General features: G+C 35.7%; 1 protein-coding gene and 1 long non-coding RNA gene across 11 annotated transcripts in view; one reads left to right on the forward strand and one right to left on the reverse strand.

Annotated features, from left to right (window-relative positions):
- Positions 1-19,790, forward strand: part of LOC126872301 (rho guanine nucleotide exchange factor 10) — a 47,781-nt gene that overhangs the window by 21,240 nt on the left and 6,751 nt on the right. For 2 of the 10 annotated variants that reach the window (XM_050632133.1, XM_050632218.1), the window contains exon 6: positions 19,379-19,592. In XM_050632133.1, the coding sequence (XP_050488090.1) occupies positions 19,379-19,592 (214 nt within the window). The other 8 variants (XM_050632473.1, XM_050632305.1, XM_050632763.1 and 5 more) reach the window with 8 other exon arrangements.
- LOC126878207 (uncharacterized) lies at positions 7,501-8,338 on the reverse strand. The gene is made up of 2 exons (XR_007695585.1): positions 8,196-8,338; positions 7,501-8,111 (listed from the first exon to the last, which is right to left on the reverse strand). It is a non-coding gene; the product is annotated as an uncharacterized LOC126878207 (long non-coding RNA).

Genomic DNA, 19,790 nt, shown 5'->3' on the forward strand with positions numbered 1-19,790 from the left:
AGACAGAATATGCGCGAGTTTGTCCGTGGACAAAGCACATAACCGGCTGCTCTTTGAGTGTACGCCAACCAAGGAAGGAAAACAAACCGCGTCGCCATCTCCCATTAGAGCTGCACAACAGCTCTTTTTCCTCTTGCTCGGCCAACTGTGTGCTTTGCTCTCGTGATTCACTGTGTTATCGACGAGAAACCATTCTTAGCCAGCGATATCGATCCTTTCTTCGATCCTTGACAGAGATGCGCTTTTGTCAACAAGATGTATCTGACAGTTCTTGTGTTCTAATAGGTTTCTTTTGTGAATAATACAAATTTTCTCAGCGACATTCGAGTAAAATAAGAAACTTCTATTTATTTTTGTCGAAAAGATTAATTTTAACTAGAAATTAAAACAGTTTGCATTTATCTGATATATATTATTGGATAATCTTGTCAAGGAAATTTTCATAAATACAATTAACTTCTAGTCTTGGCTACTTACCCCTTGACAACATCATGTAGTATATTCTCACCTCGCCAGAAACTCATATTCTTATTAGATGACTTCCTGCGGTCGTTCCGTGGTGCGATACGGTTTTTCAGTTTATTTGATTTTTTTCGAGAATATGTATTCTCTTTTCCTCTAAAGGAAAAAGAGTTGTTTTACTTTTTGGCGTATTTGTGCATATATAAACATATTTTGCGTATGCAATAAACCCCTGGATTTCCGAAATGCATCATATTTCACTTACATAAGAACTGCTTGTGTGTCGACGTCAACATCTTGCTTGCATTGATCTTCGAGTTACAAATAATTTATATCTCCATTCAGTTTGCCTTGCTGTTTCATTTATTTACTCATTAATGAGTATTCTTATGCATAAATTAATTTTCAGTTATAAACTAAAACTACATACATCGCTTCAAAAATATAATACAATGCTTCTTACAAAACTAAAATTTCTAGTTGCATGCATAACTTGAACGAACTTTTTAACATAAGATTGACGCGTTTAGTTTGTGAAAATATGTAGAAATCGATAAATCCGATAATGTCAGTATGCATAAATATAACGGAAGGTACACTGATATATTATCGCATTAGAAATTCGGTGCTTTAAAAATAAGCAATTCGATAATAACAGCTTTCAGACGAATATTTTCTAGTGCAAGAAAACATTTTTTCTCTTAAAATACGACGCGTTTCGCTTCTTTCACACGGTAAAGTTTTTCCAAGAATTTTTCGTCAAAGGCCTTTTCGTTTTTGAGTGCATAGGACCGAGCATATTTTTCCAGCAAGAAAAGCCCCCAAAGCCCAGCTGCCACACGTTTTCTCTGTTTAATGATACCCTAGACCAGAAAATCGTCGTTTTCCCCCATTGTCCAGCAGCATAAATTCTCGTGATCGAAATTCCGACATTTGAGGTGGCGCCGCGTAGCGGTAGCTTTGACAAATTCTCCAAACACTATGACTATCTCTGTTTCTCTTACTCTATGTCGATCGTACCTTCGTTTCTCTTTTTTCTCCCTACTTCCGTTGAGAACGTATAGAATGGCCCACTCTTTTATTCTACTTCTCTGTCCAATATTTTTCATCCTCGTCCATCTACTAGCTACTCTCTGTCTTTCCCATTTCGTTTCCACACATAAGCCCGTTTTTAACTTTCTCTCTCGTTCACAAGTTACAGCACCCTCTGTTCTACTCCCTCTCTCGGCAAATCTCTTTTTCAGTCGACCAGCCGTAGCCTCGATCACTCTATCTCGCTCTTTCTCCGTCTCTCTTCTCCTCCGTGCCCTTCGTTTCCATGCAACCTCCCTCAGTGCGTGACGGGTCTGCGGGCCACGGAGAGCTAGAGAAACGCGCGCGCGCGGCCATGTTTACTCGCTTTGGTGGCGTTTCTTTGTCGGACACAACGCATTCTTATCGGTACACGCTGTGATATTAATTATGCCTGCGGCCGGCCGCGTGACCACGTGTGCTCCGTGATTTTTACGGAATTGTGTTTCCTGTGCTTGAAAAGTGTCGTTCCTTAACTCTGTCGATTGAACGCCAAGAGCGTGCGCGTATGTTGGTCTCTTCGGCTCCGATCGGCGAGCACGTTGGCCGAAACCGAAACGAACGACTAACCACGCTCGGTATTCGAATAACGAACAGTGGCTTTTAACCTGGAGAACGAAACGCGACGTGGATCGCTCGCCTCCGCGAGATGGAGGAACTGCATAACGGTGTCATCCTGATCAAGTGTAAGTTTCGTGAGTGGCTTGTCAAATGCTTCCTATCTCGCGTGGTGCGGTTTTATCGTGTCGCATGCACGATGACAGCGTTCAACCAGAAACAGAACGTTCACCCCTCTGACATTATTGGAATCCTTGAACTGCTGCCTTGCTAAAATACGAAGTTTCTTGCCTACCTGTTGTATAGTTTTGAAATGCATTCATAAGTCTAGGTGTAGAATAGAGTGAATTCTTTTAATTGAAGGTTGTAGTTGATGATGATTTTGGTATTAATAATCATTTTTGAAAATAGTGTTCAACTCAGTGGAACATTGTTTGAAATATGAAATTGACTCCGTGCGACCGATTCTATTGCGACACGGTCGATCATTGTTCCGGTAATTGGCATCGGCACGGTTGCGTGGAAACGATGAAACGCCCCGTATCGTGCAGCGTCAGCTTCAGGACAGTGCCCGTTCCGCGTTCTTGGTGCATCGTCCATATGTCTCTTTCTCGCCTTCTGGCCGGATCCTCCCGCATATCGGTTCACGACGCCTATCATTATCAAATCCTCGTTAATACTCGTGAGTAACGCGAATCCGTTCGTGAATCATGCTGGGATTTTCAATCGCTGGTCTTTCGTGGTAGCGTGCCGGTAAAAGTGATCGTAAAATTAATAATACACTATAAATAACTTGCTGGCACTCGATATCATTCTACAAATTAGAAAATTTATATCTATTTATATCCGATTTCACTATTGATCTCCGTACTTATATTCGGTTCAGTTCAACAAATCTTTAACAGCATCATAGATCTTTATTAAAACATAACTAAACGAATATAATATAAACAGAAATTTGTATTATCATAACAAGCGTTTCACATTAAATATTTTATACATTATTTTTGTTTATTGTATAGATTCTATAAATTTTCAATAACTACATAAACATCCTTACTGACGAAAAATAAATTTCGTAATTGTATTTCTTCTATGTTAACTCAGGACATAAATCTGGTAATTGTCGGTCGCACGTAGCTCATTATGCCATAAAACAACAATGTGAATACGTAGATGTATGAAATAGCCACATGTGTCATGAACATGGTATCAAAAAGTAAACCGTATGTTTTTACCACGGGATCGAGGTGCATTTGTCGCAATCGGCACGCCTCGTACGGTACAATCCGGCAGCTCCCCCGTATTGGTGCACGCGCGACACCTGTGAGATATCGATTTAAAATTCTAATTCGTCTCAATTCGAGATTGGGACGCTTGAGCAACCCATTTAGGACAACTCTACGCGGTTAGTTAATATGGTAATTTATGCCGAGTGATGTATGGCCTTATAAACCGGCGGCCGAGCTGGTATCGAATGTCTACTAGATCATAGGACCTGTTATTCGCGCGTGGGCGTGCTTTCTCTTATAAAAGTGCAGATTGAAATGTCATACCGGTCGGCGGTATTTCGCCGGTTATTAAAAATGTACCGTTGTGTTCCGTTCGCTTTTATTATTGTGCACGTACATAGATGAACCGGTTGAGATAGTGAAAGGGAACAAATAGATACTAATTTGTACCTTTCGAAAGCGACACCGGTAATCGTACGTCCAACAACCTCTGATTGAATATTCATAAATGAACGAGCAAAAAACATCTTGTTTGGTTTCTGTGTACCAGGAGATCATCCCGTGATGCGCGCGCCTCGTCAATCTTCTCCCATGTGACCACGTGGTTTTCTTCGTGCGTCTTGTGTTTGTTGCTCCCAGTAAACGTTAAATCGCTGTTTTCGCCGGTCCAAAACGAGATTTATTACGTAAGCGGAGCCTCCACATTCGCATGTTTGATTAATATCTATATAGACTGTTCGTTCTATCGTCATCATTTTAGTTTTCAAATAATCGAAAATATTTTGTGGTAGCGTTGTATATCATCTAACGTAGTTATAGAGTAGGTGGCAGAAAATTTGTATAGAACCCAGCTATTATGCGTATATATTTGCTATTACGAAGGGAGAACGGGGGAAGGAAAAAAATATACAGAATAGAAGAAAAAATGGGACACTGACCGTGACAAGCATTGCATGTCTACAACCGCAAAAGGCAATTCGTAGTGATAATAGCGCACAGCAATACACGTAATTCGATATAACCTATGTCGTTTCGCTGAACGCGAGTCACTTCGCTTTTCCTAAAAACCTGTTTCACTTTACTTTTCCTTTCTGGCATAGATATATGTAGATCAACATGGAGTTCAATACCTCCTGATATATAATGTTTATCTACTTTAACCTTCATATAAATTTTAAATACACGCATCTCTTTACAATATCATTTAACTTTATTCATTTAATAAACAATGAATAGTTATATATTTATAATAGGTATATATATTATACAATAGTTTGTATGATGCTACATATAAGTCTTTATAATTTTAGTAGCTCTTCTATTCTCGTTGTCAGAAGAATGTATACCAAATCAGAATTTCATGAAAATCTTAGCCCACCTATGCTTCCTCTGACTCAATCTCCAAATTATAGACCTGCTAAATGATGATTCTAAGCAACACTCTTCCTTCCCTTTTCTCGTCTTCTATTATCATAGAATCATAACAAAAAAATGATAAAGAAACAATTTTTTGCAAAGAAAGTTAGGTTATCGTAACATTCCCTTATTGCTGATCAAACATTCAAATTCAAGGTTAACTACTCCCAATAAGTAAAGAAGAAAACTCACTGATCGCTTTCCGAACGATTGTTTATAACGGTCGAGGTCGTTGTGCTATTACGTAATATCCTGTGGAAGAATCTCTGCGCGAATACATACTACTTCGTATCCCATTGAAAATCATAGCCGCAGCTATATAACGAACTGGTTTGGTTGCATCGCTGGGGAGAAACAGTTGCCGCCTAATCTCAGTTATGCGTGTTTAAATGCGAACCGGGTAAGAGGACAGGGATAACGGGGTGCGTAGTCGCAGTAAATTCGGCTCCCCGCTAGCGAAAAAGGAAGTATTCTGGTGCCGATGACTCCTCGAATCGTGGACTCTGTCGTCAGAAATAAAGTTAGTGGGGAGCACGTGTGTCACTGTAAAAAGCTAGCCTCTCCGTGTGCCGCTCACACGGCTCCGGACACACACGAGCTACGTGCTTACAATGAGCATTCAAGTGGCGCGCTGTTGCCAGACTTATATTGCCCACACTCCACTAGTTGCTTTTAACTAATTGACGCGTCCTAAAATTAATGCCCGCACACTATAAAACGCAAAGCGTCGTTTTTTTTTCTTCTAGCTCCTCGTTGATTCATATATTTAGGTATATTTACAATGACAATTGTTTCTTGCGCTAAAATGATTGTTAGACAGGTGAACCAGTTAACAAAAACTGAGTTTATAGGTAAGAGGAATGAAGATATTAAGAACTGGAAGGCAAATATATCATAATGGAAGTATGAAAATATTGAATAGCATATTTAGCTTATTTTCAATAATAATTGTTTCCTATAATTAAATCATTTTTAGACAAGTGAATTAGTTCATTTGTTATTATTCGTTTAGAAAAATATTGATTTTTAGATAAAAAGAAAGATATAGGTTAGGTTTATCCTCAATAAAGATCGTTTTTAATAATATAATTTTTAGATATGTAAATTGATTCATACTCTTCTTTCATAGAAACGTAGGATCTCAGTAAGGAAGACACGAAATAGGTTAGGAACTGAATGAAAACCGTTTCGCAATAGAAATATGGAACAGTTAATCAGCGCGCTAGGATACAGCGATAAACGACACGCGTAGTAGTTAATCGGTCGTACAAGTATAACATAATTTGACGTTGTATAGACATTTGTGACGCATTAGATTTTACAAGACTCTTCCGGAAGACAAGGACGTTATTGTATATCCTGTATATAATTGAATTGCCCTCGCGATTAATTATCGTGCGTTTTCGTCACGAGCCATTCAGTAATTTATTGATTTAAAAAATAAACGCCACTATCTTGTTAGAAGAATCAACAGCAACAATTAATTTAACCTTCAAATTTTGCACGACATGCTGAATGATATTAGTAGGAAAAACATCTATGCCGATCTATGTGAGATCTCTTACCACATACATGAATTAGATTCGCAATATTACTCAATGTGCTCACGAACGAGAAAGTTCAAACATGGCGTGTGGGTTGTTAGAATGTTCAATAACGTCAAACAATTGACCTAATCTTCTCTAAACAACCTATTTGTATTAACTTCGTTTCGATCTTCGGAAGAATATGAGAATATAAATGAAGAATAAGAATATAAAAGAAAGGATATAAATGATGTTAAACAAGTAACTTAACCTTCAAACTTCCGAGCATTGTATTTGTATTAATTATTCAAACTTCCAAAGAAAAGCAAAATTATTTAAATTAATCCACGCGAGATTCTTGGCATGATATAAATGAAATTCACAATACTATTCAGTATATCTTCAAATGAGAAAGTTCAAACGTAACATGCAGGTTGTCAGAATGGTCGACAATAAACATAATTAATCCTAACCTTCAAATTCTCAAATAATCTATTATAACTTCCGAATAGTATCAAAAAAATACTGAAACCAATACACCCGAGATTCTTGATCCGAAGATACGAATAAAATTCGCAATATTACCCAATATCCCTGCAAACGAGAAAGTTCAAACGCGGTGTGTGGGATGCATCTCTCGGATATTGCAGCTACCGTCTGCGCGCGTTTGTGTACGCGTCTATGTATGAGAACGGTCGTGTACCTGCAGTTTGTTGTGCATTGCCGCGTTGCACCTGCATGCTATGCCTTACCCGTTCGATGTGCCCGTTCTTATTTAAAACCAAGCGAAGCAGACGGCGACGGGATGCATTGAAGGGAACACGCAAAGAGTCGAGGGGATGCGTATATAAGTACCCAGCTTCTATTTTCGAAGAAAGGAAACAATATACCTCGCCTCGTAGGCGAAGTGCATTTACGTGGGTGTTCGATACAACGAGCATGCTTAACTGGTTCGACTGGCTTGAATTGTCTTGCAGGTTTCGAGGCATGCCGATGCATCATGCAGCCGGTGCTCGCGACATCCCGAGCACATGTGTTCGATATGTTCGCATGCATATGTATATGTGCATATACAGTTAGAGTGCGTTTAGAATGGATGCTGTTACGCATTTCGCTTATGAGTGTATTACAGCATGAATTGGGCAGAAATGATAATTTGTGTACGGGAAAATATAGTGCATACTTATACGTACGTATAAGGGAGTTATTGTATGTACGTATAATCACAAAAGTAGTCAACTGTTCGAATATTTCATATTTAATGTTCAGAATGTAATTGTTTACTGTACATTTTGGTTTGCTTTGCACATTGTATATTTGGTTTGCAAATCAGATCATCATTGTTAAAAATAAATTTCGAATTATGTTCTCCTTTTTATTCGATACATAATTTCATATAAGATATATTGAATACCTAATATTAGATGATTTTATGATCGATTATACGTATACATTATATGACACAAAAAATGAACCTTAATAATTCATAAACACAGTATGTATTATACTATAGTTATAGAATCCCAGACTAAACATTCGATCTTTTCATTGCATCGCTTGTTAGTGCCCTAATCAGTTGGTCTTCATGTGTCTCATTCACTTTCTTCGTCACGCAATGGTATATGTTTTGATACACTTATCACGTTCTACGAATATGATGCTCGTACAGTACGATTGTTGGATGAAGACTGAACGTTGTCAACGTACAGTAATGTTTGAATATTTGGGTCACAAATTTGTCCATTACTTTTGGACACTACTTGTGTTAACAATAAATACTCAACGAGTCGCCAGTAAGTGCTTGATCTATCGTCGGTCCAAATAAATCTTAATACTTAATGAGAAACTACGATAAAAATATATATTGTATGACAAAGAAGATAAATTTTAAAAATAGCAAATAGTCGCTAGGCCAGTTTTATCGTCACACCTGCATGAGATATTTCTGTTTGTTCAAAAGTCCTTGTTTACCGAGGACTAAGCAAGAACCCATGCACCTGCTGCGTATTTCCCTTGTCCTTGCCTCTGCCGATGAAAAGAACCATCCGAATAGAGCAAGCAAATGTGAGGTTAAGAAGCAATGCTTGAAAGCAGCCAGGCAGCATGAAAAATACTTCCCCGCCGATACTACCATGCGCGTGAATCCGTAGTGCGTAATAACGTTCGAAATAGCGCCACTGTCTCCGTGGCCGTTCTAGAAATTCGACGTGACTCAAATAGCGACATAAACGTTCGCGATTCATTTTGTATATTCTTAAACCTATTAAACCGTACCAATGTAAATTGGAAAGAACTTAATTGAAGAACTACAATGATCCGTTATTGCTGAAATCATTTTAACGTAAGGTAAAACGTGTTTGAACAAAAGTCCCTTATATGTTATATTGAAGCACTTTCATGTGTCCACTCGTTTCCTCGTGTATGCGTCGCAATCTTACGCGTTCCATAATCGCCTCATATCAATGCAAAGAATTAAGAAAATAGATTAGGAGCGTAAGTGATAAAATGTATAGTCTCTCACCCTACTGTTCCACTAACAACTAACAAGTAAGTGTGTGAATTATTCACACTCGTACGAATCTCTGCGGATATACATCCCACACAAACGAAGATAAACGACAGACAGGATATCGATAACCATGATTTCGTAACATCTGAAAAATCAGGTCAAGCTAGTCGATGCGTGTTATACATCTCATGTAATGGTCCCGTTTTAGGACCGATTTGGACGATTTAAGAAATTTTAGCATTTTATTATTGATTTAGCATTATTATACCACGACCATGACCTACTCTGATTCATAATATCATGCGAAAGATCACTATGGTGACATACTCTTCCTGATACGAAATTTTGTTTCTGTTTACGAATAATTTTTTTGATGAAAACGATTTTAACGGAAAATTGGCGAAATGACTTACGATAGTGTGAGTAATCTATTGAGTTCACCACGTGACTGTAATCAATCGCTTAAGTGACCCACGCCTCCTGCAACGAATCGACTATAGGTGACCCACGCTGTTCGTGGCTAATTGCTTGCGTGACCCGTATTGTAAATCGTTCATGAGATTTATAGCCTACCTTTTCTATAATTTACTTGCAAACTATAGTACGATCTATATTGAAACTAATTCATATTGGTTACGTAAAATTTATTTCAAGAAGGTACAATCTGTTGGTCGATAAAGTAGATTCCCCTAGAATCGATCAAAATTTTTCTACTAGACCACAGTGATTCAAGAGTGATTCGCGGGTAGTCCGCGATCGCGCAATGATATTATGAATCATAGGCAACAAATCGATCGGATCACACAGTAACGCGACGTTTCGATTATTCACTCTACCTTTTTTATTTCATCAATATCGTTTTGTAAATTCTGAGTATCTGTAAAAAATTTGTATGTTTGATCGAATAGATGCAGTTTAACATATGCAAATCACTGTATCGCGATATCATCGTATGACTAACCTTATTCGTATATACGTAGCTTCCTTTTGCATATCCGCTTGTACATCTGCTTTTTATATATATATATGACATAGTGAATAGACATACTATATAACATACTAGTACTTCGTGAGTGATTTTATCGAAATCATATTTCATTTTCGGCCCATTTAACTTCCTTTTCAGAATGCTCGTGAAATTCAAAATAATTATAGTATGTTGTACAACAGGGTTCACTATACATTATTGATTCCTACATATTATATAATTTGGTTGATCATTGTGTTATCGTTTTTGAAGAATAAATTGAAGAAATTAACCTGTTTTAATCATTATTTAAAGAAGAAAATGAAAAAAGAGAAATTGCTTACAAGAAAGAACTATATCCAACAATACGATCAACTAACAGGTTTCACTATATTTTTACAAAACTATTTAAATTCACTCGATCTGATCACAAATGATCACATGCAAACTGTATTATTCACATATTGTAGCAATAAGGTTAACTGACCAAAAATAAAAATTATCAAATCGATTTTCCAGGAATGAAATTATCAAATTAACAAAAACAAAATTTTGCTCCTTACTCAACCTTTCAGTAACTCGATGATATAAAGCGTTGAACCGATCGCGATTGGAGTAATGCCCGACATCTCCCCCCCCCCCCCCCCGCACTATGCTTGTGTGACGCTAAAGATTCATTTCCACCCCGTCGTCGAAACGATCGAAGGAATAGACCGTGACGTTACACTGGGGCCGGTTGACGCGCAGATGAGACGCGTGAAACGCATGCGCTCGCGCTATCGCGTGCATCGCGCGAGACATGCTCGCTCGTCCCTCTGTCTCCGTTCCGCGAGAGCGTACGCGTGGGCCGTTCGCGACGGAGGAACGAACGACGCGCGACTCGCGAGGAAATAGTGTCGATCGTAAGCTCCGGCCTGACGGTCGCGTTTCTTTCTATGATCAAATTCTTCCTGTGTTTACATCCGTGTGCGAGAAGTAAAAAACTGACGTTCAATTTCCTGCTGGAGTCGATTGTTCTAAATTATCAAATTATATTCAAGTGTTTTTTAAAAGTAATTTGGAATTTGCGCTTTTTTAGATTGCGACGTTGTGTAACAAATATATTTGTATTGGTGTAAATTTGTTATCTTAGTAACTTGTTTTTTTTTTGGTAACGTGGTAATGTGGTAACGTTTTAGTAACGTTGGTGGTCTTTAATGTTGAATAAGAAGGGTATGTTTAATACAACATTTCGAGAGTACGAGTTCTGAGAGCAAGATCTAGCATCGACTTCGAAGCCCCATTTTGTCGAAGTGAGGCTGGTTAGTAGATTAGCTAGGCCGCAAACGGGATGCTTTTCTGATTGTGTGGGTGTGTGGGAAGCATGCATTATGGTTGAATGTCGAATTGGTTGCATTGAATCGCGTGCTGAATTGACTCCGCGTGAGGATTCGGAGGGTAATTAAGGATTATTGTTTTGTTGACTTTTATGTGTTATGAGAACTCTGGATTATTATACTTGTTTTTGCTAGGTGAATGTTAGATGAAATCTCTAATGCGAACAGAAAAATTCGGTAAAATCTCTGATACCGTCAAATAATCACTAAATTTATATTTCTATGTATATCAATTCATGAATTAATTTTTTCAATTAAATTAGTTTACAGTACATTATTAAACATTAATAACAAATATTGAATATTATACTTATCCCAGGAATAAATACAAATATTATCAATTTTTCCAATGTTGAATAGGATAAAAACAAAGGAATACTATTTGCAAGAAAATATCCGTGCCCCCAGGGCCAATCCACTTGTTAACGTTCTGTAAAGTTCGCGCTCCAACGACGTGGTATTGTGTGGACACAATTGGACGTTCGTATATGTCCTTATATTTAAACATGAAAAGGGCACGGGTGGATAGGTCTGATAGGAAAAAGAACAACGGAGAAACTGTTGATTGTGTTATATTAAGTTGGACAGAGTTATATTTATTTTGTCAATTTCAGAAAATAGAACTCGCCAGCTTTGACTGATAGATAAATCTTGTGGAGCAAACCAATAGCTCGTCCGCGAATACACAGAATGTTTTAGCTTAGGCAAAGCTTAGAAAAAAGGTAAAGGTAGAAGCTTAGGTAAAAATTTTGGACCTAAATTGTATATATCAAAATAAATATCACGTAGTGACAGAAAAAGAATTAAAATATACTAATCCCATATAACATCTAAACAGGAACACATTTAATAGTTTACATAAATTTATAAGTTTTTATATAAGTTTATACGAATTTTCTTTCTTGTTCTGGGATAGAATTTATACTTAAATTGCTGTTCTTTTTTTTTTAAATACCAAATTTTTTGTGTATTATAACTTACTCTTCTATTGTTCTAAAAATTGTTTCCATACACCGCGAAGTAGTCAAGTTCGTTCGTGTGAAATTATCGACCTTAAAGAGATTCTTTCTCCGTAACAAAGATTCTGAAGCTTTTAAAGGATTACTTTATCTCTGCCACGGTTTATGAGTACCGACTTAGAGAGGAAACTCCGCTCGTTTTCTTCATGTCGTGGGCATCATTTCGAATTCGTTTAAGTTTAAGATGTAAGAAAATCGAGGAATATTTTTCTTTCTCCTGTAAAAGAACACGTGCTCTCGTAGCTGGTGTGCATGCACGCGCTAGATAAATACGTTTGTACTCTGTGTGTTCACTCGTGCGTGGCCAGGCCGCGTGGGTGGACGATGGTACGTTTTCAAACATTTTCGTTTCGTGAAAGTCCGCGTTGCGACACCGGCGCTTGAAAAAATAAGTCGAGTGTTCGGTGAATCGAGAAAACAAGTCATTCTTCGGCTGCGCAGTTCTTCACGAAGAGCGAAGTAACATTGTTGGCAGCCGTTTCCGTTTGCTTGTCATGAAAATGGTAAAGACTCTTTTATAATTATTTCTGTTGATGATGTTACATTGTGTGATCTTGGGATCATTAATGACGGTTATTAGCTTTTGCGATGTTTCTCCTTTTTCTTTCTTCTTCGAGAACTTTAGTCTCATTGATAAAAATTGAAATTCCAATGCATAATTTTTTAAGTTGCATAGATGTTTCCGTTTAATTAACGTTTACATAAAACTTTTAAATACGAAATTGTTAAATCACGCAGACCCTTTTTTTTATTGATTAGTTTCTGTTGATAATTTTCTGAGATCTATTAAAGTAAGGATCGGATGTAAGATTCCACGAAAATCACAATTATCGACACAGAGCATATCTAACATTCGAAGCTTTATTGATCATAGCACAATGAAAAAGTAATAAAATGGTTCTTAATTGTACTTAACTATCGTGCAATAATAGGGTATGAACTAGTACCAATATCTAGCGACGTGGAAACGATCAACTATGTTTTAAAGAGTCGCTAAATTGCCGGTTGTTCCTCTTATTATTGAACATAATTTTCTTGATCGTTGCATACGATGCATGGTGGCGCGATAATCGACTTCCTGCGCACGAGTAAACGCAAAGGGTGTCCCGACCGGTCGTGTTTATCTCCGAAGACAGTAATGATCGAGTCTACCAATGGTAGCGATCCATGATTTATCCTTTAAGCCTCGGATCTAGCAGTTGTCGTTTTTCATTCTTCGAACAGCCTGTTCAAAGAGCATCGATGCATTGTTTCTCTCGCCTCACTGATGGTTGATAAATCTTACGACAAAGTACACGCATATATACTTATACTATCAGTCAAAAGTTTAGAGTCACTTATTTGATATTTGAAGGCGAACTTAAGAGAATATTTATAAATTAAAATTTCAAATAATTAAATTTTCAATTATGTATATCTTATTCTAGTACATAAAATTAGAGCAAAAAAAAAAAAAGATTATTGCCATGTCTTTGTTTTTCTATTTAAATCAGAGAAGGTATTTTTTATATGGAGTATTAAATACGATAGAAGAAACTTCTGTATAATGAACCTAATAAAGATAAAAAAACACTAAACTATACTTAACTATTTTTAACCTTGTTTTCAATCGTGCTTTCATAAATCGTGAATATAGAAGTGAACCAACATTTTTTAGAGTTAGTGTGATACATGTGTATGCGCATGCGCATGCGCGCGTGTACTTTATGATACCAACGGAGAACCCGTACAATTTTGTACTGATCTTATCTAAACTGTGAGGGTGTGCAAACCGAAATTATCACTGAAACGTTTTAATCTCAAGAGAATAATGCGCTCGTTCAAGGAGAGCCGTCAGAAAGTCGTGAAAAATCGCAGGTTCAAGTTTTGGTAAATTTTCGTTCGTGAAATCTTCGAATGAATTTTTCATATTGTATCGGTGATCGAAATTTATATGTTTTCGCATTTATATTTATATTAGATTTACTGAAATTTCGGTTTAATATACTCATTTGTTTTTGTGTTTTTCGATTCATGCGAGATACTCGGGTCGTAAAAGCAAGAGCCTGTACGTATGTCAGTCTCTCGAGGTCAAACTGACGTGTCGAGCAAGCATTCTGAATGCGTTATGTGTCGTTCGTGGCGGTTTCCTGTTCGCGAGAAGAAAGGATATGGCGTAAAGATCGCGTCCTTTTTGTCTATGATGTTTTTATCCTTGAACATTTAACCTTCTTTCGTTGCACGACCTGGAGCGACGTTGTCTGTATGTATTTAGGCTGCTTCTCTTTCTTCTGAATCATTTTTTGTAAAAACCGAGACAACAACGCAGCTGCATACACGGCGACTGAGATAAGTCACCATCTCGTTATTCCAAGGGTCAGCGTATCTCTAATTACATTAAGGAGAAGGATTTAAGGTTAGAATTAGGACTAAGATTAAGGTTAGGATTTCCAGAAGAGAAGAATTTGGTTTCATTTTTCTTCTTTTTATTTCGTCATTTTAGAATATATAATTTTGGAATAAAATATTAACCTGTTAATGATGTTATTCCTTAATTATTCCTGGAAACTTGTATAATTACAGAATTAAAAGCGGATAGAGATAAAATAATTCCAGTTAGCTCTACTTTAGTCTTTGTAAATGTCAATGCTATAAATAAATTATAATAATTATACTGTACGTATGAATAGTAAGTAAGATTTAATCTGATAAATGTGTTATTAGAGCAGAAAAAGATGATTAAACTCGTGCACCCGTTACAAGCGACATATAACACAAGATCATTTTACCTATCTCCGTCTTCGCCATTTACAGAAATGTGACGCAATGCTGCGTCGTATGCTTTAACAATTACACCGTTGATATACCTTCGGAGATCGCATCATTCGTTGGTAAACGTGATTCGTATGCATCATCATGTTTAATAACATCATGTTACGCGCTAGACACAGCTTTTTCATAAAAATCATACAATAAATGTTAAACCCATTGTTATTCTCAGGTCTAGACGACCCAAAATGAATGTTAGATATTAATAGATATTATTATATTTGGTTTTAGTGTTCAGTACACATTACAACAATTTATTAACTAATTATACTAATGAACTAACAAGTTACAGATTGTAAGTTACAGACTTCTTTCTATATTTTTATAACGTTGCATAGAATAGGGTAATGTGAGGATTTGTAATTTGTACAATTTCATTTGTTTTATTGTTAATAAATTGAAAATTTATTAGTGCTAGTAATTTATAATTTGTGACTTCTACAATTTTACTAGTAATATTAACACAAGTGTGTAAGAGTGTACTGAAGAGATGATCGTGAAAAAATGAGGAAAATAGCAAGGTGAAACATAATTTGTGACCATCACGACAACTTTATTCGAAGAACGATCTTGTCGAATAACTAGAAAATTTATACGTATTCCCATTGTCATAATAGGTTATGATCGCGGATGATATAGAAAACAAGTGTAAACTGCCGGTAAAACGATTACGATTGTACAGGGTGGCCTTGAACATGACACTGCGCATTTTTCCTTGAATCGCTCGGTCTTATTGGCAAAGAACGATCTCTCCTTAGAAATCGAGCTTAATCTATTGCAATATTCATACTGGATTGAAAGTTTGAAATGTTTGACAAACAGATGCACACGCGCGGACAGGTTATGTATGTTGAATTATGTAATGAACATTCTTCATGAATATCCAGTGGCTGATCCATTAAGATACAAGATCCAAGGTTATGGGAATATCGATAAAAATATAGCATATATTGACGCTGCAACTGTAACAAGTTTAATCGAAAGTGCTACGTAACCTATGCTTCTCCCTATACTTATACTTAACCTATGCTTCTCCCTATACTTATACCTAACCTATGCTTCTTCTTATACTTAAATAGGATTTAATACAAAGCATGTATTTTTGTATATTTTTATTAATCTTTTATGATCCATCTGATTATTTTTTAAATGTAAAGATAACTATACTACCTACACTATATAATTACTTAAATTTAATACTCGTAGCGAATTTATTGACATATTGTTATGTAGTGAACATAATCGCCGTTATTACTGGTGTTTATCAAATGAACATGACCACGTACTAAGTGTGCGTCGAAATCTAGTGAGGTTAATAGGTGAAACATTAAGTGAATATCAGTAGTCACTGGTGCATTGGTCGTACAGCTCTTTAGGGAATGATAAACAGTCTCTTCATGCATGCATGACGCGTCGTTTGACATTAGGGAGGAATTTATAAGAGCTCGGTAGTATTATTTGCAATATTATGTGGTATTCATTTATAATATTCACTGAATATTAACTACAATATTAATTCAATAAGGAATTTTAATAGAAGGGATCTTAAAGATATACAGAACCTTCTTTTACTTACTAAAATAATTTTTTCCACAGGGAGATATTATAAGATAAAATATATAAATCCATTGTAAGATATTGACATCTTTTGAACTTGAACTTAGATCTTTTCCTTGACAATTAGAGTGTACCGTGTATGATGCTGAGACTGTCCCTTGTACGGAAGTGGTAAGTTCCACGCGTTGTTGGTTTTATTGGGTCTTCCGGTGTACGTGCTGTGCTCAAGTTACTTTGGTGTTAACATCAGGGTGACTATATGGTTAACGCAAGTCGTTTTGCGTTTAGTACGCTCTTTCCCACATTTATAAACGAAGCGTAAATATTTTCGCATGTTTGGGTGGTTTTAATCGAATTTAATTTAAACTTCTGTTACGTTTGTTTTTCTCAAGTATTTGATACTTAAAAAAAAACACGCAAAATCTGTGAACGAAGTTGTCTTAAGTTTCTTAGAAATAAAAATATTTTTCAAATATTTTCTTTTACATATCATCCATTGATAATCAAAATATATTTCCTTTTATTCATTATGTACACATGCGCTATTTAATAAGTTACGAATTTAGAATAATGAACTTAATATTTATGAAATGATTTGTACGAATAAAAATATCATAGAGAAAATATTCGAGATGAAGCGTGTGAGAGAGTAGGATTAAAGCCTTGCCTGACTGACTTTATACGAGGAAAGGTAAACATTGGCCATTGTCTACGCTTGTCTCTAAAACGTGGGAACGAGTCAAGTGTTTAATTCGAATGATTGCTGACCGGACAAACGCGGTCCACGCAAAGCTCATAAATGACGTTAGAATTAAATGATCGAGCACATCGCTCCATATGTATACATACATTTTGACATTGCAAGTGAAAGTGTTCTTCATAAGAAAAGGATTAACAAGATAACTTCTTATTATGTTTTGTGTTATTATTTCTAGGATTTACGCAATACGCAAAAATATGTAAAATATAGCACTTATTATGCTATTTAATAAACGAAACAAAATCTTTATTTAGGTTTCATCTTTTTAATTATTTTCACAAAAATATGAATTTGACCAAATTGATCCGCAGTCTAATTATTAACCTTCAAGTTTTTCGTGGCAGTTGCTCCTAAAATTTCAAGTAATTTGCTCTAGTATGTTTCCTACTATTACCATAAGAGCAAATAACTCTAATTCGTGTTCTGTTTATATACTCAAAGGTTCATCGTCTACATATTATTGTCTGTTATCTATCGAACTTTATATACTCTAATTACGACATTATTATAATTATTTATTTCTTGTATTAGGAGAAATATTTATCTCGTTTAACAAAAATGCACAACGCAACTAAATAGTGAGCGAAACCGTGACCTTCAGGGTAATAAAGGTTATCTATATCTCTTAGCTGCTTCGTGTTCGAACAATAATACCTCTTTTAGCAAATTCACAGTACACGACGAGTAAAAATCAACTATGCATGAAATAACTAAACCAATATCATGACTTTAAAGAAATGACTCAAGTGAACTACCCTTATCTTCGTTTATACTGTTTCTAACATGTTTAGAGCAAGTTTAAAGGTTTTCATATGATACGAGTCCAAAGAGTTTGGTGTTCTTCCATTAGTAAAACGCAAATATTTGGAAAACTATTAGGATAAAGAGAAATATTGCCAACAGTGCAAGTTTAACAAATAGATTAAAAAAAAAAAACAGAACATTATGGTCTACTAGAAATATTTATGTAAATTTGTCAAAATTTATAAAAATAGTAATTTGTATAAAAATTCACGATCTCTACATTCCCGTTCATTGGTATACATTAAGTAACTTAAAAAATGAGGAAATGAAGATAATAGGTGCGATATGTAATCGATAATGAAGGTTTTATCCACTTTCGAAGAGGAGTGATCAAATCCAGAACGATTGACACATATTGTATAAATAGAGGCTGTCGTCACACGTTTCACAAAAATGTAGTTAGTATTAAGAGGCGTATGGAAATGAGTTGTCTTGATCTCGAGAAGGTTGTTGTTTAGCGAACGTTCTTACGAAACTTATGTTGCCTTAAACACTAGATTTGTAATACAATTTCTTTTTCGTTTCGCTAACTGCAAAGTTACTTTCTTCTTGAAAATGTAGTATTAAATAAATGTAGTGTTCAAGTTGGAATAACACATTGATGTCTTTTATGACTACTCTATATTGCAAAATAATTACAAATAAAAAGTTTTTTCAACATTTTTTAAATTACATACTTGTATTTTATTGAATTTTTTACATACTTAAAATATATGAAAATCGCGCTATGTGCCATTTTAGGATAAAAGTCTTTTGACCATAGTAGTAGAACTGTTTGAATATTGGGATCAGCTTCGACTTAATTACGAAGGCATCATACCCATTGAACTAGAAACAATGCCTACACAACTAATGGTGTCTAACAAATAGAAGAGAGCAAAGTACACAGAGAATAAACGCCCTACTTTTAGTTGGAACTATCTATCTTTTAAGGAAAATTCTTTGATAATATTATTTCCTGAACTTTGTTCGATACACGAGAATAATTTGGAAGATTCGTATTTATAAAAACTTTGGAATAATTGAGAACTTACGGGAATCGGTTAATACTCTTCGCCATCTAGCTGTGGATGGGGAAACTAACCAAAGAAAATTCTATGATGATAATAATTAAATTTTTGGTAAAAACAAACAAAAAAGAGAGACGGTATTCAATGTAATTATTGCCTTTTGTTGATTAATTATATGAATAAGGTCGTAATAAAAGGGATGAATCTGGATGTTCTTATTAATGATAATTTAATTATTAATAATTTTCATTATGGCGCTTAAGTTATAATAATTTGAGACTAACATGTGTCATTTCATTATAGATGAACCACGCTCAAGGTGTAGATCATGGGATGACGTAGGACCGACTAAAATGGAAACTGTCGGCCAAACGCACAGACAACATCATCCCTCCTTAGAAGCAACTAGGTCCAATACGTCGACACAGTCGGCTAGAAGCGAGGACTCTTGGTGCTCAGCATCGGATCATGACCTTTCCTCGGACGACGAAAGTGAGAAGAGTAATATCAGTATTAAGTAAGCACCAATTTCATCGGACATTTTTTAATAATAAATAATAGCTACGAATAACTAGATTTGATGTCATTTATTGATATCCAATAATTAAAAGTTTCCTAATATCTAAAAAAAGAGATACCGATTTTCCATAATACATAATTTAAATATTTTTATGAAATTTAAACTTTTTCATTTAATATCTTTTTTCAAATTGTC

Source organism: Bombus huntii, chromosome 1 (assembly GCF_024542735.1).
Source record: "Bombus huntii isolate Logan2020A chromosome 1, iyBomHunt1.1, whole genome shotgun sequence".
Taxonomy (NCBI): domain Eukaryota; kingdom Metazoa; phylum Arthropoda; class Insecta; order Hymenoptera; family Apidae; genus Bombus; species Bombus huntii.